The 26,581-nt window shown below is 46.5% G+C and overlaps 1 protein-coding gene and 1 long non-coding RNA gene across 4 annotated transcripts in view; both read right to left on the bottom strand.

Moving 5' to 3' along the window:
• The window catches only part of ATRNL1 (attractin like 1), a 512,339-nt gene that overhangs the window by 88,040 nt on the left and 397,718 nt on the right, over positions 1-26,581 (bottom strand). For 2 of the 3 annotated variants that reach the window (XM_036027363.1, XM_028513523.2), the window contains one exon: positions 15,458-15,572. The exons of the other annotated variant lie outside the window; for it this stretch is intronic. In XM_036027363.1, coding sequence (XP_035883256.1) covers positions 15,458-15,572 — 115 coding nt within the window. The remainder of the gene's footprint in view (positions 1-15,457; positions 15,573-26,581) is intronic. 3 annotated transcript variants of the gene reach the window in all.
• LOC118500912 lies at positions 872-9,906 on the bottom strand. The gene is made up of 3 exons (XR_004903497.1): positions 9,897-9,906; positions 9,045-9,055; positions 872-1,401 (listed from the first exon to the last, which is right to left on the bottom strand). It is a non-coding gene; the product is annotated as an uncharacterized LOC118500912 (long non-coding RNA).

The raw sequence follows: 26,581 nt of genomic DNA, 5'->3' as shown, positions 1-26,581 counted from the left end.
TGCTATTTGTCTAGTGGTGACTTTTTCTGTTTTCTGTTATTCTTTACATACCCATAAACTAGAATTATATTGTGAGGGATAGCTGCCCCTTCTGCCCTTTTAATTAATTAAATAATTAATCTGTTTATTTACATATCTGGGTTAGTATTGCATATTAATGGTCTTTGACTTATAACCCAATAGTATATTTCTTTCATTGTTCAAGTGGTTCCAGCTTTGGCAACTGGGTGCCCCTTCAGCTGGGCTCCTGTGTCTTTTCAACGTGGTTTCACGCCTTTTTGAACAACTCCTTTTTGGAAACATAAGATGTCCAAGACTCAGCTTGCTTTGTCCCTTCTGACCCTCGATGTCAACCACTTCTCCAAAAAGTCCCGGTTCCTTTCACCAGAGGATGGTGTGAAGGAACCGAGTTACGGGTGCTAAGTGTGCGCTCACTGCTGTTGAGGTATTGCTGCTTCCAGCTCCTGTCACTGGACGCAGCTAAGGAACACAGATGTGTGCACTCCCCCACATACACACACCTGTGTTTCTGTGTCCCTCTACCTGCATGCCTTCGTGTTGACCCTTCTGATTCCAATCCAGTATCACAGAATGCATGCGACCCCTCTCACTTCCCTTGCATGTACGTATCCCTTTTTCCTCTCACAGTGGGAAACCAAGCTTTCCTGATCGACAATGTATTTACTTCTTTGTTCAGTTCTAGTAGGGGCATCTATCAGAACGGCTGACCCACGCTCTTGTTTCCAGAAGAAACAAGTGTACACACTGTATAGTACAATGTTCACACATGGTTCTTTTCACAGTTAGCCTCAGTCAAAGCATTATTGTCCAAAGTAACAGGTTGCTCTCTTCTTCCCATATCCCCTCATTATAGTTATGCTATTCATTTGCAAGACGTTTCACTTCATTTTTCATGGTTTGTATAACGTTCTGGGTTCCCTACATCTTGATTTTATGTATTTACTTATGGGGTGTGTGAAACAGGACAGTGTTGCTAAGAGTCAGAAGTACACAAAAGGGAGTACTTGAAGAAGGGTCTCCCCCTCTGCACCCCGCTCCTCCCTCCACTGTTCCCCCACTTTCACACTGCATTTCTACTTCGCTTCCTGTAGGTAACCAATCCCATTAGCTTTTGCTTTATCTTTCCCATAGCCTTTTGCAAAATCGAGTGGATCTCTGTAGGCTTTCCTTATGTTTTTACATGAAGGACAGCATGCTCCAGGTCAAGGGTTTTCAACCTGTGTGCCGCGGCACACTGGTGTGCCACAACAATTTCTAAAACACGGGATATCTGACTACTTAGTCAACACTGACCTCCTTTCCTTAGATTGTCAAATAAAAAAAAAATGACAACAGCCAACACAACAGCAGCCATCCAACGTGAATGAATCGAAATTATACCTATTGTTAAAATCAGATTGGCAAAAAAATACATTTTTTGGTGTGTCTCAAAATTTTAGTACTTAGTTTATGTGGGCTATGAGATGAAAAAGTAGAAATTCTCTGCTCTAGGTATTCCTTTATACTTTATTTTTATCACTTATATCTCCTGGAAATAAGAAGTAATTTCATGGCAGTTCATAGAGATCTTCCTCATTCTTCCTTTTCTTTCTTTTCTTTTCTTTTCTTTTCTTTTCTTTTCTTTTCTTTCCTCTCTCTCTCTCTCTCTGTCTCTCTCTCTTTCTTTCTTTGTCTCTTTACAGATGCACTATCCTCCATTTGTGGATGACTATAAATTATTTCACCACTTCCCTATGCGCGGTCATTTCATTGTTTTCGACATCATGTGGTCACACACGCTGCTGAAACGGATAACCCATGCATCCGCGTCTTCGTGTTGCTGGAGGCAGGACTGCTAGGTGGAAAGGGCACGTGCCCAGTGCTGTGGGGTGTTGCCAGCCCTCTCCCGCAGGCCCGGAGCAGTCTGCATCCTCGCTGGCAGTGAGCTGGCACCCTTTTCAATTTTCGCCAGCATAACAGGTGAAGAAATGGTATGCTTCACCAACATAATAGGGGAAGAGATGGTAAGTGAGAAATGATATCGCAGGATTGTTTTCATTTGCATTTCTTAGAAATACTTTTAATGCAGATGGAAGAAGAAAATCGAGGGGCTGCTCCCGTGCGCAGCCAAGAGCTACACGGAGAGCTGAGGTGGAACTCAGGAGTGTCCTGACAAGACTGTAAGCCTCCTCAGGAGCCTCGGAGATGGTGCTTCTAAAGTGCTGGGGAAAGCGGAAAGCATTAATACAAAGACTAAAGTGACCCACGGGAGGTCTAGAGGGGAAGGGAATGCAGCCTGTAATGCACAAGGCGTAAGATGGGTTTAAAGAGACGGACTTGTTTTTACATGCAAGAGGAAAGGCTTGTAACAAATAATGCTTAAGAAGGAGAGACTCGGAGTGTTTGAAAAATCTCAGGCTTTAGAGAGCCAGGGCGAGCTAAAAACCCGCAACAGAGGATGGAGAAGCCACGGAGCCGAGAAAGAATCAGACGAGGCTGTGAGTGGGGCGTCCAGAGAAGAGTCTCGTGACTCACACCCAGGCCACCAAGAAAAGTGGTAGGGGCTTTAGTCTTGCTTAAAACACCAAGAATAAAGAAAAACCTATGAAACATTCCTTTTTAAGAAGAGGAAACAGGCTGGTCTTAGAAAGCATCAGACAATGATCTAATGAGCGATCAAACAGTCAAAGTAAGATTTTTACACATAAAAAAAGGAACGAGAGACCCCAAACCATCTGTTAAACGTAGAGAAAAATCACATACTGGGAATGATTAACGTGGCTCGTGAGAAACTGGCTTCTGGGAGGGGAGGGAATAACAGCCTCCAGTTCCTAGTGAGCACTCAGCTGTTTTCGTGACAGTCCAGTTTTCCATTCTATTTCATAAGCCAGATTTTAGGCCAGAGATCAAGGAGGCTTTCTAACTTTTGAAGCCTGAGAAACATCTAGAATTAATCTATAGTTAGATCCATACAACAAGGACTTGGATGAAACACAGTCAAGTGATCAACTCACAGCTCGCTTCAGACTTGAACTCTGGGAAGCGGGAGAAAGGGGACAACGGTTAAGCAAACAGACTGAGTTCCTATGATGCTCCAGGCACCGCCTCGCCCCTGGAGATACAATGTAGATAAGGGGACCCGTTCTGCCCTTAGCCTGTCTGGGAAGAATGGAGACAATGTCATAAAAATTTTTATAGCAGTAAATAAAAAACAATGTAGTGGACTGGAGGTGGGTAGAGGAGAGGACAAGTGTCACAGAGGAGGTGACCCTTGAATTAGCAATTCTATTGGTGGGGGAAAAAAGGGGTGTGGGTGTTGGTGTGTGGGGGAGGACATCCAGGCGGAGGAATGAGCACGTGCAAAGGGACAGAGGTACGGCGTACTCATAACAAGCAGCATGTTCAAGGTCACTCTGGAACCTAGCCGTGTGAGGCACATAATATCTCCTTTAGGTCATCATCTTTGCAGATAACACAAATGGGGCACGGGCACGAGAATGGAGTTTAGAAGGATAGGACTCAGCTCCAAAAAGGACCTTAAAGCATCAGAGAAATGAACCGAAACTAAGTTGTCCCTTTTCTTGTGCAAGAAAAAATTGGGCCTAAATACAACTGCGGAATGGCAGGAAAGGTCAGGAAGGGATCAGAGTCCTACTGAACTGCACTCGGGAACGCAACCAGCAGGGCAGGGCGGTCAGTTCTAATCAACAGGTCAGGGCTGAGAAACAAACAGTGAGAGAGTAAAGCCCCGGACGGCCCCTCAGTTCTAGCACTGGCCCGCCACACAGTCAACGGTGACTTCTGAGGAAGTCTCTTCGGGGAGCCTCCGTCTCCTCATCTGTAAATCCAAGAGGCAGAACTCCTTCTTGAGCCCCTTTCGAGCCCAGGGCTCAGGAGCCAGGGGTGTCTGGGTGGTTTGAAGGGCATTCTCAGCGTGCCGGGGTGACCCCCGCTGGAAGATAGGGGCCCTCCCGAAGGGCAGCAGGGCTGGGAGTACGGGGCTGACCGCAGCTACAAGCTGGGTGGCGATGTCAAAGTGGCCTCCCGCCATGCAGTGGGTTATTATAAGGAGCACAGTGAGCCGTTCGCTATTTCTAGAGGAGAACAAGAAGAAAGCAAATAAAAGCAAATGAGGTGAAATCGCAATGAAGACTGTTAAATAACAGAATAAATTAGTCCCGGAAGTTATGGGCCTGTCTTTTGGGAAAGTCTTTAGGAAGAGTCTGCCTGCCCCAGCCGACTGGGGACAGGGCCCAGCTGTGGCTGCAAGCAGCTGGGGGAGCCAGATGTCGTTGCGTGCCCTCCTTACCCTGTGTTTCTGCGGCCATATAACATGGTGCATACGTAGAGTAAAACCGAATTATCCCATTTATACGCTTTATGTATCTATTAATATGGACAGCAGCTTCCTTTCCATTTTACCAGGAAAGTTTGGAATACAAATGTGCCTCGGCCTCTCCCATTGCAGCTCTACATCCGAGCTAATTGCCACACAGGACACTGAAGGAGTCGTTTTTCATGATGATGGTGAGCAAGAGGACGGCGGACGGCACAGCCACATTATGGATTTGATGCTCCCGGTCTCAAACCTCCTGGTCCGTTGAATAAATGGGAATGGATATATGGTCACTGCATCCAGACTTTTAGGGCCTTCGTGGCTCAGCTCGAATTGTGCCAGGTTCACGGGGCAGGGATGCCTTGATCCCTCCAGGCCTCTAAGCGTTGCGCCCAGGGCCCAGGCGGCACCCCGCAGACCTCCGCCTTGCAGTCCCGAGGGCCGATTCCTCTCCCGGCTCTGCAGGAAGTGGACGAGCTCTCCCCGAGTTGTGACAGCGCTTTATCTCTGTGGCTGCTCTGAACGGACTGCCCACCCGGAGGGGTGCGGGGCCCAGCTGACCTGGGTTGTGCCCCTTTGCAAAGAATAAGGTAGATAAAAGGGGGTAAATCACTCACTTGTCAGAGGGCCATTGAGTCTTTGCCTAAAAGCCCTTAAGGAAAGGTCATTCTGGCTTTGGGGAGTTCATGTGATTACAATCAAGTGTTACCTTGGTACATTGGAATTACAACAGGACGCCTTCCGTCACTGGGCTTTTCGTTAAGAATGGAGGAATATTCCAACTCAAAAACACCAGGGGCGGGGGCACCACGTGCAGTCAGCAGAAGGCTCTGCGATGAGACCGCCCACCAGTAGCACACAGCCTTTTCACGGGCACTCCGGCGCACCCTGTCTGGGCTCGCTTGAGGGGCACTGGCCCTTTGCTGTGGATGTTTATGTGAGAAGGAATTCCCAGGGCCTGGACCTACATTTTCTTTGCGTTTTTGTCAGTTTGCTGGTAAAGAGGAATGTTTTCTCAAGTCACTGTCCTTATTGCACAGGTGGCAAACACAAGGCCCGCGGGTGGAATCCGGCCTCCACCTTGTTTTATCCGGCTCAGCACTTTGTTTCTACCCAGCGGCAGCGCTGAGCTCTCACTTAACAGTTAAGGACTAGTTACATTGACACAGTCCTAAAGTTACTATTGGCCCTTTGAAGGCAACCGCGAGGCTGATGTGGCCCCCGGTGAGAATGAGTTTGACACCCCTGCCGTATTGGATCCAGGAAGTGAGTTCTTTTCTGTCTGCGACTTCTGCGCCCTGCTGGCGAGGTATGAAGTACAGCCTCCTGGTAAGAAGTGGGTTATCGCTGTTTTCTTTCTCTGAATAGGTTTTGCAGCATGGCATCATGTTGCATGGCAGATTCAGGGTCCTCGGTTCTACTCCCCGATCTGCTGTTCACCTCACCTCGAACACATGCATTCTCTCCCTGCCTCCGGCCCTCCAGGTGTCTCGCTCACCCAGTGTGGGACAGAACTAGAGAATTTCCATGGCCATTTCTAAAGCACCAAAAACTCTAAAATTCTCTGACATTCAGGATTACCCTTCCGTTCTTGTTAAAAAGCAGGAGGTAGGCTTCTGCTAAATTCCTCTAAAGCTTTATAAAGCAGAACTATTTAATTCATGACCAATTAAAAGTAAAATGTTCTTCCTAATTGGCAATTTTATACATAGACCTTGGAGTCGGCTACTATAAGAAATCCTGGGGTTGGAGGGGGGGAGGTTGAGCCTGTACATTTTATTCAGACCCACAAGAGTCTTATTTTGTTATTCTGTTGTGTCCAAGGCAGCTTGCTTATTCCAAACAAATCTTGATTTTCCCCTTTGGCTTTGTGAGTTGATTTGTGGAGGTGCTTACTTTTTTCCTATTTTTTTTCCCTTTGACCACGGTAATTATTTGCCAGTCAATCCTAGGAATACCTGGGAGGGTGGCAGGTGGGCAGAAGCAAAGGAAAGAAAAGAAAAATGCATCGGCTGTGCTTTCAGGGCTGCTGGTCTCATTTTTCATGTCCGTATGTTCTAACTTCTTATGTGAGACTGTTTCTAATCGCTCTACCTTGAAACTGTGTGAGTCAACTTTTGGGGTATTTCATTCACTGTTGTGGCATGTTAATCAGTCGTGTTCACTCTTCTTTAAATTTCTTATCCTTTCTTTTGCCCTTGTTTTCTTTACATGGTAATCGATGACAAGAAGGTAAACTGTTAAACCTCAAGTGAGAGGGCGCTAGCTGCGTCACTTCCCAGAGACACTGGCTGGTAGAAGGACAAACGGTGTCATCGCACAAAGCACGTGGCTAATGGTGTTTGACCATAACCCCAAAATCCCCCTCCTCAAAAAAAAAGGACTTGAAAAGGGCACTGTGGCGTGAGGTTTTCCCGGTGTTCAATTCTGGTGCCATCACTGAGTGACCAGGTGGCTGTCTGTGCAAGTTCTCAAACTCCATGAGTTCATTCCCTGTCTGTGGAGGAGAGGGAAGGAGTGAAAGAACAGGGATGAACATGGAACAGGTTCCCAGTAATCGGTGTATGTTAATGAGAACAGCGGCAACTGATACTTTTTATCTGCCAGATACGTTTTGTGAGTTCATCTGTCCTGAGTGTCACTGATGTGAGGACATCTGTGTCACCTTTCCCTAATGCTCTGATTTTCCATGAGCCTTAAGTCTGAGCAACTAAGTTTTCATAGATATTTCTTCAGCAACGATACGGTGTTGAGCTTGATCTTAGTCCCCAAGCTATGCAGCCTGAATCCTACATGAAGGGTACAAACATAAAACCCAGTTCACATGGAAGAAACTGGAAAGGGCGCTATGGAAGAGGAGGTGGCAGGAACAAGGCTCTGCCCGCAGGCAGCGAGCGGGAGGGCATTCCAGACACAGGGCACTCCGGCGAGCACAGCCAGCGGCACGGACACACCGGCGAAGGCGCAGGGAGGAACACCCACATGGAGTTACAACCGAGCAGTGCTCACAGACGGCTACATTCCACCCCGTCAGCTTCCTTATTTCACAGATGAGGAAACCGAGGACCCAAGAGGTTAAAATAACCACCCAAAGGCCCCAGGGTAAGGCGGCCAAGGACTCTGTGGGTGCTACCCCCGAAGGCAGGTTGAAGAGAGGTCAGAGGAGGACCTCACACCCTGGGGTGACCGTCTGCTCTTCCTGCGGCAGGTGGTGACGCGTCAGGGCAGGTGTACTAGGGAGGCAGGGAGGGAGGCAGGGATTTGAGGAGGGCTGTGCTTTCCTCTCTTGGAAGCACAGGTGAGGGGCAACCTGGGCCTGAACAAGAAAGTGGGGGCGGTGGCAAGGGTGCCCCAAGGGTTTCTGCCCCACCGGCTCCAGGGTGGCACCTGCGGAGCCTCACGGTTCCCCAGGTGGACAAGAGGAGGAAGAGAGAAGAAGGAAACTAACTCCAAGGTTTCCAACTCGAGCCACTCTGAGATGGACTTTATAGAAACAGGAAAGTCAGGGAGAAGAGTTGGCCTGGGGATGAGGAAGGGGTCACTGGGGAGAGGGAAGGAAGGGAGACTCGATCCTTAAGGAGTAGCAAACCCATACCGTAGGATTTCACTTTTATCTGGAATCTAAAGAACAGTATACACAAAAACAGACTGGCGGTTGCCAGAGGGGAGGAAGTTGGGGACTGGGTGAAACACGTGAAGGAACTGAGATGCACAGGTCGGTGGTTACGGAACTGTCCTGGGACGTAAAGTCAGCACAGGAAATAGAGCCAGAACTACTGTGATCACTGTACGTGTAGTGCCAGGTGGGTGCTGGGAATATCGGGGGATCCCTTCATAAAGTATATGACTGTCAAACCGCCATGTCACACACCTGAAACCAATACAAAACCATATTGCATGTAAATGGTGATTGAAAAAAATGAAAAGAAATAAGGAGTAGCAAGTCCAGATTGAGGTGCTACTGTTCCACGGGCCAGAGGTGTGAGAGGTGTGAGAGGTGTGGGCGGCGTGGCGCAGAGCTGGGCGTCAGCTGCCGGGAAGCCCCCTCCGTGAGCCGACAGGGCGTGACCCTAGCGGGGCCTCAGGGATGCCTCCTGTATCACAGGGCAGGCGCAGTAGACGAGGAAGAGAGGTGCGGTGCTCCGCATCCACCATCTCTAGGTAAAATGTAAGTGGGGACCTGATGTAGGTTAAGGCACAGAGCACCAGAGCAGGGGAAGTTTCCAGAAGGTGGAGAGGCAAGAGGGGGACTATTGGAGTCAAACACCTCAGACGCGATGATGAATGAGGACGGAGGGAAGGGTGTTTTAATGACTGTGTTCATCACCTCGTTATCACCAAAGACACGACGCTCAGCCACTGCTCGTCAGCTCCAGGGCCACCTCCCCCACAGCTCGGCCTGCTCTACGCCCAGAGCACTCAGAGTAACGTGTAACTATGGGTCTATTTGCCTGACTATTTGTCTCATGTTTATTTCCACAAAGGCTGTAAAGTGTGTGAGGGAAGAAACTCTGTGTTTTGCTCACTCCTTCGTAACAGTGCCCGGAGGCCTCGCAGACACTTTTACATGTTTCTCGAATGAGCAAAGGTAGCAAATGAAGGCTCGCAGGAAATGTATTTCGGAGAGATGAAATTATTTCCGACCTGATTTTAGGGACTTTTGAATAAGGTGTTTCTTCTTATCTGTGTGTTTTCCCAGGTGCTCCACCTAATTTTGTACTTTATTTTGCCGTGAAGTGCCCCCTTTATCTTCCTTCTGTGTGAAGCCACGCCTGCTGGGCGTCGACAATACCTAGATTCGAGGTTAACGGGGAACTGCCTGCCAGGTTTCTACAATGACGTTTTGATACAATTCAGTAGCTCCATTTCTTGGTCCGGCCACCTCTAACAGAGAGAATGCAAAGATGAGGTCAACAGGTGTGTTTCTGCAGGTGGGCAGATACAGTGTAGGAGTTAGGGAAGGAAAACCAAGAGGCTCCAGTGGCTTCTGGAAAATGTAAATTAGCTTTAAAACAACTGGATTCTGGGGAAAGAGGATTGACCACTGAGAGCCAGCGGCCTGGTTGCCAACCACCTGACCCCCTACCTGCCCCCGCGCTGTGAGCTTCCTTTCACTCGCTTCCAAAATGGGTGTAATATGAACTAATTATGTCTTCTGAACATGCTGAGAAGATTGGGAACTAGTCTTTACTCATAACGTTATGAAGATGTTTTTAAAATATAAGGAGTGGTGCTAATTATTTTTCGTCACTAACAAACAATATATTGGAATAGAGTTCCTTAACTGGTCCTGGGCAGCTAGAAAGACAAGTTAAGGTACCACTTGGCAACAAGCTATTTGCTCTTCTGACCCCAACCCGGTGTGGCTTGACAGAATTTGTAGTAGAAATGGACAACCAGGTTGGAGTGAAGTGCATCCTAGGGATCTAGCCCAACTGCATCACTGGACACATGAGAAAACAGGACCCGGAGACCAGGGACTTGCCCTGGGTCACGCAGCTAGCTGGCGGCAGAGGCAGCTCTGGATTTCAGGACTTGTGCCTGGGAGTCCCCAGCTCACGCAGACCAGCCCGAGTCCCTCCCCTGTGGCCGCACGCTCCTGCCTGCTGCTGCACGCTGAGTCGCGGTTTCATTGGTGGGGGTGAAGTCGGCATGCACATGTTTGCGTTTCCTGAAATTTCTGGAGTTAAATGACCAGGAACGATAAATCGATCTTTTTTGCTCCCTTAAGCCCAATGCTTAGCAGAATCTTTCAAGCCCTTCCTTACTAATTCTGCGTAGGAAGGTTTCTCAGGAATAAGAGCCATCCGGAGAGCTGCTGTATCTTTATCCAGAGAAGCACAGCAACATGGGACAGTCTCACGGGCCAAGGACACAGGTGGCCCTGGGTTTGAATTCTGGTTCACTCACTCACTAGCTGTATTGGCCCTAGAGAAGTCATTTATTCTCACTTGAGTTTCAGTTCCTTTTTTTATCTATAAAGTTGGGATAATAGTAGTTCCTTTGCCAAGTCACTGAGAGTTAAACCATGTATAAAGCACATATCCGTATGTATATATATAAATCACATAACACGTATACATAGCTTCGATGTATATAAAGCTCAGGTGTATTCGAAGCATGTGATGTATATGAACATAGACTGAATGTATATGAAGCCCAGAACTCCTAGTTCTCTTTCTCCCACCTCTGTTCATCTAATGAAACCAAACTTCTCTTACTGCCAGCGCTACCCATGGCATCATGGGCAGACTATCATTTGAAACATTATATAACATTTCTGGATTTTTCCTAAATAATCTGGTCATTCTGCCAAAACTTCTCAGCCTAAAGGGAAAAAAATGTCAAAACCTTAGACTTTCTACCAGTCTTCTCTTTGGTTGTGTTAGAGGTGATCGCGCGCGAGGCGAGACGAGAGAGAACTCCCCCTTCGGGTGAGGCGCACTGCTCCTTCTGGGCAGCGGGCCTTCGGGCCGCGGAAAACTGTTAATCTGCGTCTCATTAGTGAGAACCCACAAACTGTGAAAACTGTAACCCCTCGTCACCACACGGCAGGAGACATTACCATGTGCAGTGTATGGTTTCGAAGAGCTCTGTTTACTTCGTCCACGTTTCATGTTAATGTCACTCGCACACCCGTGGGGGACCGTGCTGTCCAAGGTGATGGGAGACATGCTCAGTTGTCTAGTGTTGTGTGGCACGGTTACGCAATGCGCCCTGTCTTCACGGACGGGGACGTCGGTTTTCCAGCCACTCTGAGGTCAGGAGGGAAGGTGGTCGCCCAGCGCGCACGTGTCAACGGCAGAAACGCCACATCAACCCCGGAGCGTCTGGCGCGGCTGGCAGTGGCCGCCTGCAGAACGCGCAGGAATAAAGCAGCAGGTTTATGGCGTCGGGGAGCAGGAACCTAATTAGCCCAGCTCCGGGAATGCCAAAAAGCCTGTTTAATATCTTTTGCTTTTACTCTTCTAAGCCACCTAGAGGGAGAATTGCTCACAAACACCTAAATTCATCACATTAAAGACAACGAAAAATGATTAGTGCATGGGGTAATCTGAAGGACAAACCCGAAGTTCTTCTTTTGACCTCTGCCGAGATGAAAGCCATGCAGGGACTTCACAAATTCTAGACAGACACCAAAAGGGCTGTGTCCAATGACTGGTAAGTATTACTGAAATATTCGCTGGTGGGAAGAGAATAAAGGGCAAAGACAATGCCATAGTTTAAATAAAAAAAAAAATTACTGCCTGCTACTGAAAAAAGATGACCAAAATCAGCACACAAATGTTGCTGAATCACTTACTTGTTAGCGGTGCGATTCAGTTTCCGAGAGAACACCACCACGCTCATGGATGTTTCCGTGTTCTCCGTATCTGCACATCCTCCTTCTTTTAAATGCTTTTGTTCCCGGTAATGAAGAGTGCTTTAGGAGAAGCATCACTCGACATTTAGAAAGCAACATTTCAAAAGAGGGCCTGATGAAAATTTTTGAGGTTGTGCAAAGTACTACAGGAGAACCTTTAATCTAGTAATTAATGCTAATTAATCACTGAGTAGACATGCTAACACTTGGAGACGTATAGAGCCCGAGACTGGCCAAGAGAAGGCCCGAGACTGGCCAAGAGAAGGCTCCACTGTCTTCCACACAGTGGGGGCAGGGTCTGGAGTCCGTCCACGAAGCGCCCCCAAACCTCTCGCCCTGCACCAGCACTGGAGGCGGCTCTTCAGAGCACGGGGCTCCTGGAAGAGCATCATGGGAAACGATGACTGAGGGCCGGCCCACTTGCTCACTGGTGTTCGCTGAGGCTCAGAGACGGAGTGTGGTTCCATAAGGTCAGGCTTCACAGGTCTCCTGCGGTCATCCTCAAACGCATTGCTGGACTGCTTTCTACGTGTAGGGCCTTGTGGTAAGCTCAGACACACAGACGGAACGTTGTGATTGGCTGTGTCCCCACCCAATGCCTTCATGAAGAGGGGGGACGATGAGATGATTTGCATATCGGTGTCAGAATTTGCTCTGTTTGGGGGGAACCTAGACATGACCGTTAGAAAGCTTCTCTCTATAGACATTGTCTTTTTTTCCCAATAAAGTTAAGAGTTTTTTTTTAATTTTATTGTTTCCCACACCTCACTATAAGAAATTTCAAACATATACCTGAGTGGAAAGCATTTTACAATGGACGCCAGTATTCCCACCACCTAGATTCTACCACTAATACTTATTTTACTTGCTTTATGACATTTGTCCATCTACTTTTTTACTCTCCACCCATCAATATACATTCCTACTGCTATAAGGACAGCTATAAAAATGTATTATTTTTTTTAAAAAATATTATTTATTTATTTTTAGAGCGAGGGGAAGGCAAAGGAAGGAGAAAAAGAGGGAGAGAAACATCAATGTGTGGTTGCCTCTCATGCATTCCCTCCCAGGGGAACTGGCCCACAACCCAGGCATATGCCCTGACTGGGAATCAAACTGGCGACCCTTTGCTTAGCAGGCCCACACTCAATCCACTGAACTACACCAGCCAGGGCTTAACACATATTAGTTTTTATTAAACAAAAGACAAGCTCATTCTGAATTATACCCACAGATATTTACCATAGTTCAATCTATAGGCACTATAAAAAGTAGGTTAACTCAAGGCTTTATCTGCTTGTATCAACCCTGTAGATTTTTCAGACTCCTCCAAATGTTTGGCTTTGTGAAGACAGGGCTGTGGATTACAAAGAAATAAGCCTTCTGCTACAGATCACCCAGAAGAATTTCCTGGAATGTCAGCAATGAGTCTTTTTTGTTGTTTTGCTCCATACTTTAGTATTTCCTAATTGTTCCTTGAGTGTAGAAACATGAAGATTTCTATGTTTTTACAATTCCTTATTTACAAAATGAACTTTACAGCACAGCCTGACCACGAGGATCAAGTGTGGAAAACCAGAAGATGCTCTGTAACCGTCAGTCACCGTAATGCATTCGGAGTCAGACGCAGCCAAGATAATGGTCCACGCTGCTACTCGGCTCTTGCAAATCAGTCAAAAAGATTCCAAAGGTTAAAGGGACGGAGTATTGGCAGATGCCTTCACTCAGCCCATCAGGACGTCATCTCGCCAAGGATCTAGAGCGACGCTGGTGTGTATCACACAGGCTGGTTTTCATTAGTGAAGTGTTTGCCTTGGACAGCATCCCAGCCTTAAAACAATACTTCCATTCGCTGGGCACGGTACCCGTAATTATTCATCTTATCTGCCCCGTGCCAAACTATCCTACTTATGCATCCCATTTACATCGGCGGCTCTAAAAGCGGGGGGAGGAATTCGCTCGTTGCGTGCGAGGGTCCAGAGAATGTTGATTTCTTTGACGAAGCGCCCACAAGTGAACTTTGGGGAGAGATTCCTGCATCAGAAACGACGAGTCTAAAGGTGATGAAAACCCTCTGTCCCCATGTGGGGAAAAACTCTGTTACAAGGGCATCTTAAGTTTGTAAGATATAAAGTAGCTTCTGTTTTTATCTCTGGTTGGATACGGATCAAGAAAGTGAAGATCAAGGTCAAGAGCCAAGAAACGATAAAATACGCAGGGAGGCGGGTTCATCATCGATTACCGCTATCGAAAACCTGACAGTTCTCTGGTGCTGTATTTCATGCGTAAGGGGGAAGTGAATAGAAAGATAGATCTGAAATTACCTTTACCCCCAAAAAGCATCCATTTCACTGAGAGGTGTTTAGAGAAAACAATTGGGAGAAAGAAAAATTAGAAATTGTAAGCAGGTGAAACAGGGTATGTGACTAGAGAGACATAAGCACGGTCTGTGATTCAATTACAAGCCACACTCGGCAGAGAGCGTGTCTGCACAGAGCACTGCTACAACACTGCGGCAGGGAGACGGCCGGTGAGAGGACCCATACGGTTAGTTGCCCCATCATTCAAAACGTGCTTTTCGGGTAGCAAAGGGAGCGCTGGAGGGCGAGGCGGCTCTGCCTGTCTAAGGGGGCGGGGCCCTGGCCTGGGAACTGCCCCTGGCCGGTGCCGACAGCAAGAACACATTGTACCTTAATCACAAGGATGTGTTTGCATCAAGCTGCCCTCCTCCAATGCCACCAAAACATTCCGATCGTGCAAGTCGGTTCCGTAATTTGGTCCCATATTTATCAAGCAAACTTCTCATCATATTTAAAATGCACCATCCTATGTGACGCACAGACCAGGAGAAAGGAGTTGCCGCAAAGGGTCCAGAACTTGTGTGCCCTGTTAGTGAGATTTCTCATTGTCACGACAACAACAAACTCGGGGGGGGAGGGGGAGTGAGCACACATAGGAGGAGCTGACCCCAAAATGGAATTTATTTATAAAAAATTGTATATTTATACTTGCATGTTTAAACTTCAGTCACCTTCAAAGTGCTCTCCATTTGATGCAATACACCTGCCAAGACATTTTCCCCACTGCTCAAAACAGTTTTTCGACCCGTCAATTTTGATGACTTCTAGTGTTTCTGCCATTTTTTGTTTCGCCTCTGCCACATCGGCAGAACGTTTCCTGTGGAGGACTTTTTTCACCCAGGGGAAACCACAAGAAAAGCTGCTCAGGGAGAGACCAGGTGAATAGGGAACCAGCACGAGGGTCATGCTGTTTTGGGTCACAAACTGCTAAACAGTCAGTGCAGTGTGGGCAGGTGCGTTTGTAAGTCACCCACCATAAAGTGGGCAAATGCGTTGGGTCTTCAACAAAAAATTCACTGAAGTCGATGGCAGCCTCTCACAACAACACCAGCTGGTACACTGATACAGATGGGCTCCTAGAACTCTCACCTTGTGGTGGAAACCTGTACTATAAGGGACCCGCCTTCCAGAAGCTAATTCTGTTTATTTTGGGGGAGGTCCCCCCTCATATATGTCTATATCATATACAGACGCATATTCGACATATATTTCTAAAAGAAACACTGGAAAATCTGAATTCATAGCAAAGCAGGTACCTAGATAGTTGGGTAAAAGTTTGTAGCCTAATAAAATTTTACCATACCCGAAATTAGAACCATGTACGTGCACTGTTACTGTGCTGTTTGTAGCATTGTTTGTGTCTTCTGTTAACTGAGGACGGCTCCTCACTCATCTTACCTGACTGCCCGGGGGGAGGGGCACCTGACGATCCTCGCGGCAGGCAAAGGAACACCGTCAGGACAGCAGCTCTGTTCCCTGCACATGGCTCAACGGCGATGGGCTTGGGCGCCCCCTGGAAAAGAGAACTCATGCTCAATTTGCATCATTGACAAGACACTGCTCCTTGTCTCCCGTCTGTGCTTCGGTCAGCTACCCTGCACCTCCCCAGCGGCTGGGGACACACCACGTACATTTTGAAAACAGTTTGATTAAATATTTTGTTGTAATGTGCATCTTTCGTAGTGGTGGCCATTAACATTTAAAGGACATTTTTCTTGAGTTATGTATTAGTCCATATTTTTGCAGTTGTTGAAAAGTAGTCTTTGTGTTGTTCTATTGTTAGCTTGTTTTTTCTTTAATAGAGTTTTTTTTAAAAAGAAATTTTAGATTCACAGCAAAATTGAGAGGAAGGGGAGGAGTTTTTCCATATACCTACTGCCCCCGCCCACCTGCGGTATTCACAATCTCTCCCGTTATATCTCCCACCAGAGAGATACATTGTTGCAATTGATGAAGCTGCACTGACACATCGTACTCACCCAGAGTCCACTGTTTACATTAGGGTTCACTGTTGGTGGTTTGGACAAATGTGTGATGACCTGTGTCCACCACTCTCATATCATACAGAGTAGTTTCAAGCCCCTGGAATTCTCCTCACCTCACCTATGCATCCCGCCCCCTCTCTCCACCCCAGAAACCACCGATCCTTTCCCCGTCTCCACAGTTTTGACACTTTTGGTGTATTATGGTGGTTTTGGCTACTTTGCTCAACAAATTGTGAGTGGGATATGGTTGACCTATCAAAGCAACATCTATGCAAAATTAAATAGAAGAAAATACACCACAGCTGTAATTATTAAAACAAATGGTGAGTCTTCCTCACTGGGGACATTTGAACTTTTCGGGAGACACACGCACACGTATGGAGAGTCGTTCCCCTGGAGTATTTTAGAACACTACTATGTCCAGAAAGTTTAATGAGGCATTGAAGATAAAATATGTCCTCTTTCGTGTAAAACCGAGACTGAAATTTCTGGTGACAATGGTTTTATGTGGTTATAAAGGGTTTCTCCTTTATGGCAACATAAATCTCAGGGCTTGAAACGACCCCCACACAGACTCACTGGGGGAGTCTCCGCCGGAAAGGTGAAAGTGGCCGCCGGGCTGGACGTCAAGGGCGTGAAGCCGTTCCGAGGGAACGCTGCAAGCCAGGTTGCGGTTCCTGCAGCGAGTTCCGTGATTTATGGTTCCACACTTTACAGCTTACATTTAATTTAACAGACTGATTTTTGAAAAATGTTAAGTCAAGATCAGCATAAGCACACAGACATTCTCCAATGACGTAAATATTTGGAGAATAGGCTTGTCATATTCCAAGGCGAAAAGAAAAGATGCTATGAATTCTTTTGAGCCGTATTTCAAGGCTATTGAAATTTATTCTACATTAATAAATGCAAAGTATATGTAAAGGTCAATTGGTTAAAGTACACGGAGAGAAAATAAAATAAATTCAGGTGTAAATGATGGTGCTATAGGAGAAATACCCAAATCCCTTTCACTATACCTAAAGAATAATCTATCATTGCTACCACTAGCCCAGGCTTTCTTTGCTGTTTTGATAAGCTCTGAATGCAGGAACTGGCAGAAATCACAATACCCGAAGTCCATGTTAAAATAATGGATTATGAAAATCAGACAGCTTTTAGGATTACAACAAAACAAAACAAACAAGCAGAAAAGGTTGAGAAACAGTGGTTGTTGGTTTAAAGGATTTAGGGAAAGCAAGAAACAATCTGAGAGCCTGGGGGAGGTTCTGTTGCCGGGACTGCTTTCTGCTGTCTCTGAGGCTCCCACGAGTAAACGCTGATGCCCACGGCACCAACCCAAGGGAAAATAGAAAAATAGCCATAAATTTCTGAAAATGAAAAAAACAGACTTTTGGGCCAACCCAATACTCAGTACTTTAAACTTCTGAAATGCAGCAACAGATAATAAACACAGTGCAGTGAAAGGTCTTGGCCGTGCAAAAGGAATCATACTTAGACAAAGGTCACTTCGGTAAAAATCTTCCTAAAATCATGCTCTCGCTTCCAATTCTATTGTTATGCTACAGAAAACTCCAGAAATTTCTTTATATAGATAAGCCATATGAAAAGAGATTATAATTCTATTTTAAAATCAAATTGTCTTACAACCTTGTCTATTTTTGGCTATAAAATTTTCATAAGAGGATATTAGCAAAATGATGAATTATTCATTATATTTAAAATATTAGTGGCTAGCACAGCTCTTTGACACTTCTGGAAGGAATTCACATCATTAAGAGAATCATTTCCCAAAGACTCTGTGGCAAATCTCACTTTCAATCAAGATTTTTGAATTAAAAAAAAAAACAAACGCTTTATAACACCTGAATTTTGCAACAGAAGAGCAGAAACCCATGGATGATATTTCTGATACCTAGAGCTTTGTCAGTTGTTCGGGGATAAATACATAATATGAATCAAAAGCATTTCACGGTGACATACTATGTTTACTGAAGTGTGCAATTCATCACACACTTTCCAGGGCTGCCTTTGAAAGAGATAAGGCACGGGTTTGTCTGCCCACGGCGCTTAGCAACTGTGATTGACTTCTGGGCATTGTCTTATTTGTTATCCTGCACGAAGCTGGTGTTAGGCCGAGCCAGAAAACGTCGCTGACAGTTATGTAATTAGCAGTCGTTGTTTATTAAGCAGGCGGCACTTCTACAAATGATTTATTTTGTTCACGCCAGCGTTTTTAAAAGTACTCTACTCATGTTTGCTAGTTCTTGTTTTCAGAGGTGACCATTCTGTGGCAAACCCTTTCTCATGGCCAGCTATGAAAGACAAGAAAGTCACCAGAGAAGCTTCTGGAACCCTAAGGGTTTTTAAGATTACGGTTCTTAAAAATCATGACGATGTGTTCTGGAAGTGAGGTCACCATTCGATCTGTCCTGGGCAGCCGCCGCTGTGAGAATCACTGGGTGCTTGGAAGACACCGAGGGGAGAGCTGGCCGCTCGTTGCTTTCTCCACTGGCACAGAGGGAGTGCGTGCGGGAGGGTTCGCCCCCAGACACCACGCTGCGGTCCTCCACTGAAAACCGTGAGTGCAGCGGCCGGGGGTCTGACAGGACTGCCTGATGTCCCCCGAACGGTCACCACAACCTAAGTAGGGTTCAGGGCGACACTCCAGGCCTCAAAAGGTAAATGTGGTGCTATTTCCTTTCTCAGAAACTTACTAGTTCCAACACAGGGCTCGCAGACCCCAATCCTTCAAGGCCCAGGTGAGTAATTTGGTAAAACAGAGAACATTTATTCAGTGTGCTCACGTGGCTTTAGCCCTACCCCCTGCGGCCGGCAGGGACCTTTCCTGTTTTGCAAACGCTTGAAACTGAAGCTCACAGATTTAAGTAACATAACTAAGGTTGCAGATCTCATAGGTGACAAAGCCAGAATCTGGAACAATGAGGTCTACCTTCTGAGCTTGTGTACTTCACCACTGTGTCACCGTCTGTCACAGGGAAGAAGGCTCTCCTAACTCCTAGGATAAGACAATACAAACTGATGGGTGCTACGGTGAACTGGGAAGTACGAGGTCCCTTTAAAGACATTAAGTTTTTCTTTCTCCTTTGTCACTCATAAATGACATCCCCACCATCTAGGAGATCCTTCTTGCAGGCCTCTAACTGTCCTAAAATAGCACACCCTCAAAGCCAACGCACCCAGAAAGCCTTCCCTGGTCCGAGGGAATGCGTCTCTCCCTCTATCCAGGGCCCGGCAGAAGTAAGGCCTGCTTGAGTGTGGTTGGGAGGGTAAAAATATGGGTGTAATAATTTATAGTTTTCAATTTGAACATTTCACCTAAAAGGTCCTATGGCGTGCTTGGGTGTTATATTATCATGTTACAGAATTACATGCTTATGATTTTGTAATAAAATCAGGGGTGTCACTTGTGTTGGGCTCTGTGGTTCTTTAACTGGACCTTTTATAGCCTTCTTCATTTCCTACTTGAATGACCCTTGGGTGGATGCCCTGTCTTCCCACTGCAGCATGCTGAGGGCGGGTCCAATGCCGTGTTCATCTCTACTGACCCTGTGCCCACTTTCTGCGTTTGAAATGCCCAAGCACAGTGCCCGTGCCAGCTTTGGTGAACTTCTTTCTCCTGGTCTTTCATGTCACTGTGTCGATGTCCATGCGCTAAGTCACTACGAGATGCCCACTCCTCCAAGGAAGGTATCGTGTTGGATTCTCCTCTGCTTTTCCTATAGTATCTACCAGAGTGCATTTTGCTGGTGGTAAGTGAAAGAGTGAATAAAAGAATAAAGGAAATTGTTATGTGGTGAGATAACCGGTGGGCATCATTCAGTTTTACCCAAACTATGGATATTAAAGAAATAACACACTGAAATTATTAGCCAGCGTAGTATTATCTAAAGTATTGGCTCATGTTTACTGCACAGGTACAGGTACCAAGCACTGTGCTGAGCATTTCACATGCATTATTGTGTTATTTTTTTTTATATGGTGAGGAAACTGACATTCCCAGATATCAGATAATACTCTCAGGGTGGCACCGCTAATGAGGGGGAGACCCAGGGCAGGAACTCAGATCTGTGTGATTCTAGTATCTTGGTTCTTAACCGCTATATGATACTGCTAAAAAGTATAGCTTAAGAAGACAAGGATTCTCCTTCTCTCAGCTCTGCTATCAATAGTAGGAACCAACTTAAGATATCCATTAGAAACATCATATGCATACACCTGCCCCATTTCCGACCAGGGCTCAGAGCACCTGAGTTCTAGGACCAGTGTGGCCACTGTTTGCTGCAATCCCGGGCACATTATTAAATCAATTTCCCCAACTGAAAAACGAACCAATAGGCTGGATGCTTTTTAGGGTCCCTCGAACAGTCTGTGACTATGATTTACGGCCTCCTTCCAGAATGTGCGACATACCAAAATCTAATACTTTGTTTAAGTACAGTGAAATCTGCAATTCCCAACCCTTGGTAATATTTTTTCCCTGTCCAGGTACTTTAAATGACACATCTAATTTTTAAAGCACAGTATTACACCCTATGATGAATACATCACATAAGACTAAATGGCCACCGTCGCATGCCAAAAACGCAATTAGAAAATTGAATCAAGGAATTAAGGATTAATGTGGATATGTTCTACCTGTCAGCAGTAATAAGTGTTTTGACAGGAGCGGAATGAAGTCTAACAGTGTGCGCAAATACGAATCTGATATGTGAGTGAAATATTAAAAATGCAAACAACTGCACATGAATCACTGTAACATTTCCCTACTAAAACATTTTTAATGCCATTCCTATCAAAACCCATCTATAAATAAAAATGAGTCTTTTTCAACAGCTTGCACAAGTTGGTATTTGCAGTTTAATGAGTGTTTATATTGATATGGAGTTTGGGTTTTAGTCACATTGGTAAAATAGAATTAATTGACTGAGCCTCGAATTAAGTTGGCCCGATGTCTGGGCTCACAGCTAATCAAGTGTGTTGATTCCGTGAGATCAACAAACATTAAGATCCCGGATCTCAAAAACAGATCATCCGAGTTCCGTTTAGACTTGGGGAAGAAAGCAAAAATCATAGTCACTCCTTATTTACTATTTGCTTTTCGTGAAATGACAAATGGACAAATTAGCTGGCTTTACTTGCTAGGAGAAGAATTCACAGTAATAAAAGAAAGTAAGCTGATGCACACTTCCAAAACCAGGGTTAAACTTACTTAGAAGCAAATTCAAAGAGAGGCACGTATTCCATGTGGGAACAGGAAAAGGAATGAAACGTAATATTCACAGAATCAGTGTGCTGCTTCTGAGGTTCCAAGGGTACTCCAACTGCATGCTTAATTTTCGTATCGCATCAGATATTTTTCCTTTGTGTGCATGACTCCATGTCCAAACTCTGTTCAGAATCTCTCACCCCACACACATACACATCTTGAACAAGGTTTACATCTATAGTAAAATATTGTGTTTAACTGGGTTTTGCTGTGATTTTAATCCCATGGCACTGGGTTAGGGAGGCTGGGTTGAGATAGCTGGAGTTTTGTTACCTATTTTTTCAAAGGTATTTAGGTCCCGGAAAAATGAGGATATTATCTCCCTTTGAGATATATAATCATGCTTTGCCCTCAAGTTGGCCGATAAATGTGAATGTTAAAGGAGGTGACTTTGAACAGATTATCTTTAAAAGTTGATTCCTGATAGCATTTTGCAAAAATTTGAAATAGATTATCTATTGCATAATTGACATAATTAGATTTTTAACAACCTGTACTTTTCTCAATAGCTGAGTGCAAAAAGCAACCTCACCACTATGCATACATTATACATTAATTCCCAAATTGGGGCCACCTTTCTGACCTCAAGAGATCCTGCTAAGTGTGAGAGGCCGATGTGCCTGCCAAATCAGCTGACTTCCCGTCTTGCCCGAGTCCAGTCCTGTGCTTGCGTTCAGCCAGCCCTTCCGCCGAGACCACCTGCCCACGTCCACCGTTTCTGAACCATCAGACTGAAAACTCACTGCCCGTGAGAAGGCTTCCCAGATCGTCCCGGGCCACGCCGGGACCTCCTCGCTCTGCTCTGTCTCAACAGTTAGGAGCAGCTCGTCTTCCCGACCATGACATTTGGAAGGAAGTGCAGCGCAGTGGTTTGGAGAACAACTTACAGCAACCACGGCCCGGTTCACGGCCTGCCGCATCATCCCAGTGTGACCTGGTCCGACCACTTCACCCCCGTGTCTCCAGTTTCTCTTCTGTAACGGGGAACTAACAACGCCTTCCTCGTGGTGCTGTCATGAGGGTTAAAGGAGTCAGCACAAACACATGCTGCTTCTGAGGTTCCAAAGGCGGTCCGGCTGCAAACTTAGTTTTCATATTGTATCGACTATTTAAAAACAGTATGTACTTACATGTATAAAGTGTGGCACATGGTACTTGTTAAAAAAATCAGCTATTATCCTTATGCCATTCTGTCCAATTCCCTTTGCTTTAGAATAGTTTTTTTGTTCCATCCGAAGGATATATTCAACTCAAAGGCAAGCTATTTGAGGGCAAGGATGATATTTTTAAAACCTCTGTTATGGGCATGAAATGCATTAATTAAGAAACTTGGCTTCTGGGAGAGAATGTTACTGATGGCCTGTAGGGTGGAAGAAATCCACTCCCCATGCCCCAGCCCCCCCATAGGCCACATCGACACTACCACTGTGTGTCCGCCTCTTTCCCCCTTTCTGTTCCCTGCTTTTCCCGAGGAGCCTTGCCTTGACTGTGAGTGCTATGTGCCACACAGAGCAAACGTTCCATGGCACCTAGGTCACGGGCGAATGGGCATTTGTCTTCCAAATTGAGCACCAGATATATCTCTACCTAAAGCTCAGTGTACAGTAGAGTGAATAGATATAAGAAAAGCAGGAAGGATAGAAAATCGAGATCTTGGTATTTATTCCCCAGGCGGGTCCATTCCAAAACACATTACTGTATGTCGTTAATGCAAAATGTGACCTTAGCCATGCAGCTGATAATCGATTCCGTTGAAAGGTAAATGAGCTCGGCCCCCTGCTGGCCACAGGTGTGAAGTGCTCTCAGGGCGCAGTGCCTGCCCTGGTGCAGCTTCCTTCCGGGCAGGCTAGCCGAGGGCTGGCTGACAAGTTCAAGCTCCATGGGCTCCCAGAGTAATAACGTGCAGGGCCCTGGGGCTGGGAGCGGAGGGTGCAGAGAGGGTACCAGCAGTACCAGCTCTCTGGGGGAAGGACCTCACCTTGCCGAGGATGACCAGGAGTTCACTGGGAGAATGAGAAGCGAGGGGGATTTCTGGGAGGAGTTAAAGCATGAATGCAGAGGTGTAAAGGCACGTGGCTATTTGGAAATGTACTAGTTCATTGTGGATAGAGCCTAGGAAGTGTTTGGGTGACAGGGATGAAGATCGGCCCTAGAGGCATCCTGGGGCCCTCCACGCAATCCAGGCCCCCCTTCCCTGGGATGATTCCTGGGATTATCACTACCTGCTCGGAAAGGCTTGCGTCGGTGCTCGGAGGGAACCTGTCAAGTGCAGAGCACAGTGGGCTCCCCCACCCCCCCCCAGGAACTGTCATCACAATGCCGTGCAAATCGCCCCACGTGGACCCCAGCCAGCCTTTCCCCATCAGGGACTCACAGGGCTCTTTTATTAAACTATTGGTCAAAGCTGTTACACCGAGTGAACATTAAATTAAAACATTTATTTCTGAAACTTCAATCATAAAACTAAATCAAGAAGTACTGTGAAAACTGACTGTCAGCAGAAAGAACGAAAGTGCAGATATGGCAATATTCTTAATGAGGAATCAAATGTTAATAGATCCGGCATGGTAACTGACTTTCTGCTATGATTATACCAACCACGGCCGATTAGAAGTAACAAAAGCACGGACAAACCGCTGAATGAAAGAGCTTCTCTGACCTGTTATAAGCACGTGGACGCAACTACTGTGCGGTGAAACCTACCTGCATGTCTTAGACACACAGTTATTCTGGATAATGGAGTTTTCCCAGAAAGCTGAACATTAACCCTTCTAAGGGTTAAGTGAAATCTCTTGAATATCAACTTCTCTGCTTCTCAAGCAGACTACGATATGCTAAACATCACTAAACAGTGTCTGAGTATCCCACGATCATAATTGGGAGTATCTGTTTTCAGAGTGGGCCGAAGATACCTGGCCTTGTAGATGTATGTTTATTATAGGTACATTAGAGCTATAGCACTAGGGACTTCTTTTCTCTTTTTCTTTCTCGTTTCCTCTGGAGTCACCAATGCCAGCTTGCTTTCTCCTTATTTGTCTCTTCATACAGAAGCATTAAAGATTTGCAGCTGCCAGCAGGTGACACGACAGCATTTCTGTAAAACCCACCGATGGTGGGAAGGTTAAGGTGACCTTCTTCTCAAGGGCTCTTCCCATCCTCCCCAACAGCTTCGTCCCTGTTGCTGTCACCGTGGTGAGACGTGTCGGCATCATTCAAAGCCCTGCCCGGTCTCTCCGTCACCAAGGCCATGGACCACAGACATCTTCTTGACAGTTCATAATGACCCTCCTATGTCCCATGAAGTTTGTAGGCAGAGTAGCCTTTCCAAGTTCAAGAATTCTGACAATGACGTTTGGAAGTATTATTACAAAGTCTAGAAATAGTTCATCAGACCCAGATGACTTTACTGGATGCAAAGCAGGCCTGGGTTCCAATCTTATGGGGTCTTGGGCATATTATTCAGCTTTTCCATGCCTCAGCTTTATATGGGAAATACAGTTTATGACACCAATCTGGCAAGGTTATGAGGAGGATCGTAAAAGATAACATATGAATAAGGCACTTAATACAGTACCTGGCAAGAAGTAGGCATTTCAATGTTTAGTATATTAGGTCAGGTCATTTGCAAATGTAATGTTTGTTAGTCCAAACCAACTAAGTATCAGCCACTTTATCTGGTTCCAGAACAGAGCGGTCCCTTTCCCTCTGCTCCGGTGATTCGAGGAAGCGCAGTGAGAGAGGGCTGTACGGCCCGATCTTGTCTCAACTTTCATTCTCCCCGGCTTGGTTCCAAAGTGTGGGACCGGCAGTCTAGCGTCCGTGCATCAGAGCTGGACCCGGCTCCAAGTGTGCAGGGAAGATGACAGCTGATGCATACAAGTGGCGGAAGGCCCTGGGTGAAAAGCCATTTAAAAAGATAAATACTCTACTGAAGACTTCCTGCTTATACAGAGCAGGGAGAGATGGCTGATGCATGCCGAGGCTCAGGCAAGGTTCCTACGTGTGTTTCATGTGTCTCTGTGCTGCTGGGAAGACTCTTGGCCTGCTACCTTGTGCACCGTTGTTGACTAGATTAAAATTTCCTGATTTTATAATCAGGAGAAGTAAAAGGTTAAAGGAGAGGAAGGAGGACGGTAGACAGAGGATGCTATTAATGGGACTCCGGGTCCCCAGGCAGTCACCCCAGTTCTCTGGGACCCGCAGGGTGGACCTGCTGCCTCACCTCTGTCCCGCAACGCATGGGCTCCCCGTGGGACCAAACCCCACGGACCCACATTCCTCCAGGCCCTTTCCTTAAACGATTCAATTGTGTCAACTCAGTGACCTCACCAGAGCTCGCTTAAGAAAATGAAGGATGTCAAAGTGAATAAAATATTTCTTCAAATCTGTTGTTTTTTTTCCCCAAACCTCCTTTGTCGGTGTGGCAAAAAATTAGTGGTCAGAGTGGGTGTAACGATCCCTCCCCTGGTTTTGCTCACACTTCTTTACCAACTCCCTCCTGGTCCGACTCGTCACGGGACTGTGTGCCCCACTGAGCCCGCGGTCCATGGGCGTGGCCCACCACCCACGTGTGGCTCCACGGGTTTCCTTTACAACAGACAGTAGGCTAATTCACAGAGGCGGCGCACAAGGGAAGAGACCGAGCGCCAACCAGGAGACAGAGCGGGCTGCTTCCTCCCGTGCTCTCTGCAGGGGTTGGACAGCATCCCTGGAAAGTTCGTGCACACCCAGAATGTACCTGTGCGTGGGAGCAGACCAAGTCATCCTGGACTAGGATGGACCTTGTGCCCTTATACAGAGAAAGGCCATACAGAGGTGACACGCAGAAGAGAATGTCACGTGGAAACAGAAGCAGAGACGGGAGCGATGCAACCACACGCCAAGGAGTGCCGAGGTCTGGGGGCCACCACCAGAAGCGGGGGCAGAAGTGGGGAACGAACTCTCCCCCAGGCCCTCCCGCAGACACCAACCCCGAGAGAACCTCCGTCTCAGATGCCTGGCCCGCGGAACTGCGAGAAGACAGATCTCTGTTGTGTTAAAGCCGCCGCGTCCGCGACCATTTGTTACAGCCGCCCTAGGAAGCGAGCACAGGCTCCCTAGTCACCATGTGGCCTCCAATCAAATGGCCGGAGAGGACTGATGGGCTGCCCTGTTTTCTGTGGGTTTGGAAACGATCATGAAGTCTAACACTGAACTTGTGACTAATACCAACCCCTCAGGGCATTTACCCTATTCTGGGGTCGTCTG

The sequence above is a fragment of the Phyllostomus discolor genome, chromosome 5 (assembly GCF_004126475.2).
Source record: "Phyllostomus discolor isolate MPI-MPIP mPhyDis1 chromosome 5, mPhyDis1.pri.v3, whole genome shotgun sequence".
NCBI classification, from domain to species: Eukaryota; Metazoa; Chordata; class Mammalia; order Chiroptera; family Phyllostomidae; genus Phyllostomus; species Phyllostomus discolor.
The sequence above is the reverse complement of the archived record's forward strand: the minus strand, read 5'-3'. Positions and strand labels throughout refer to the sequence as shown.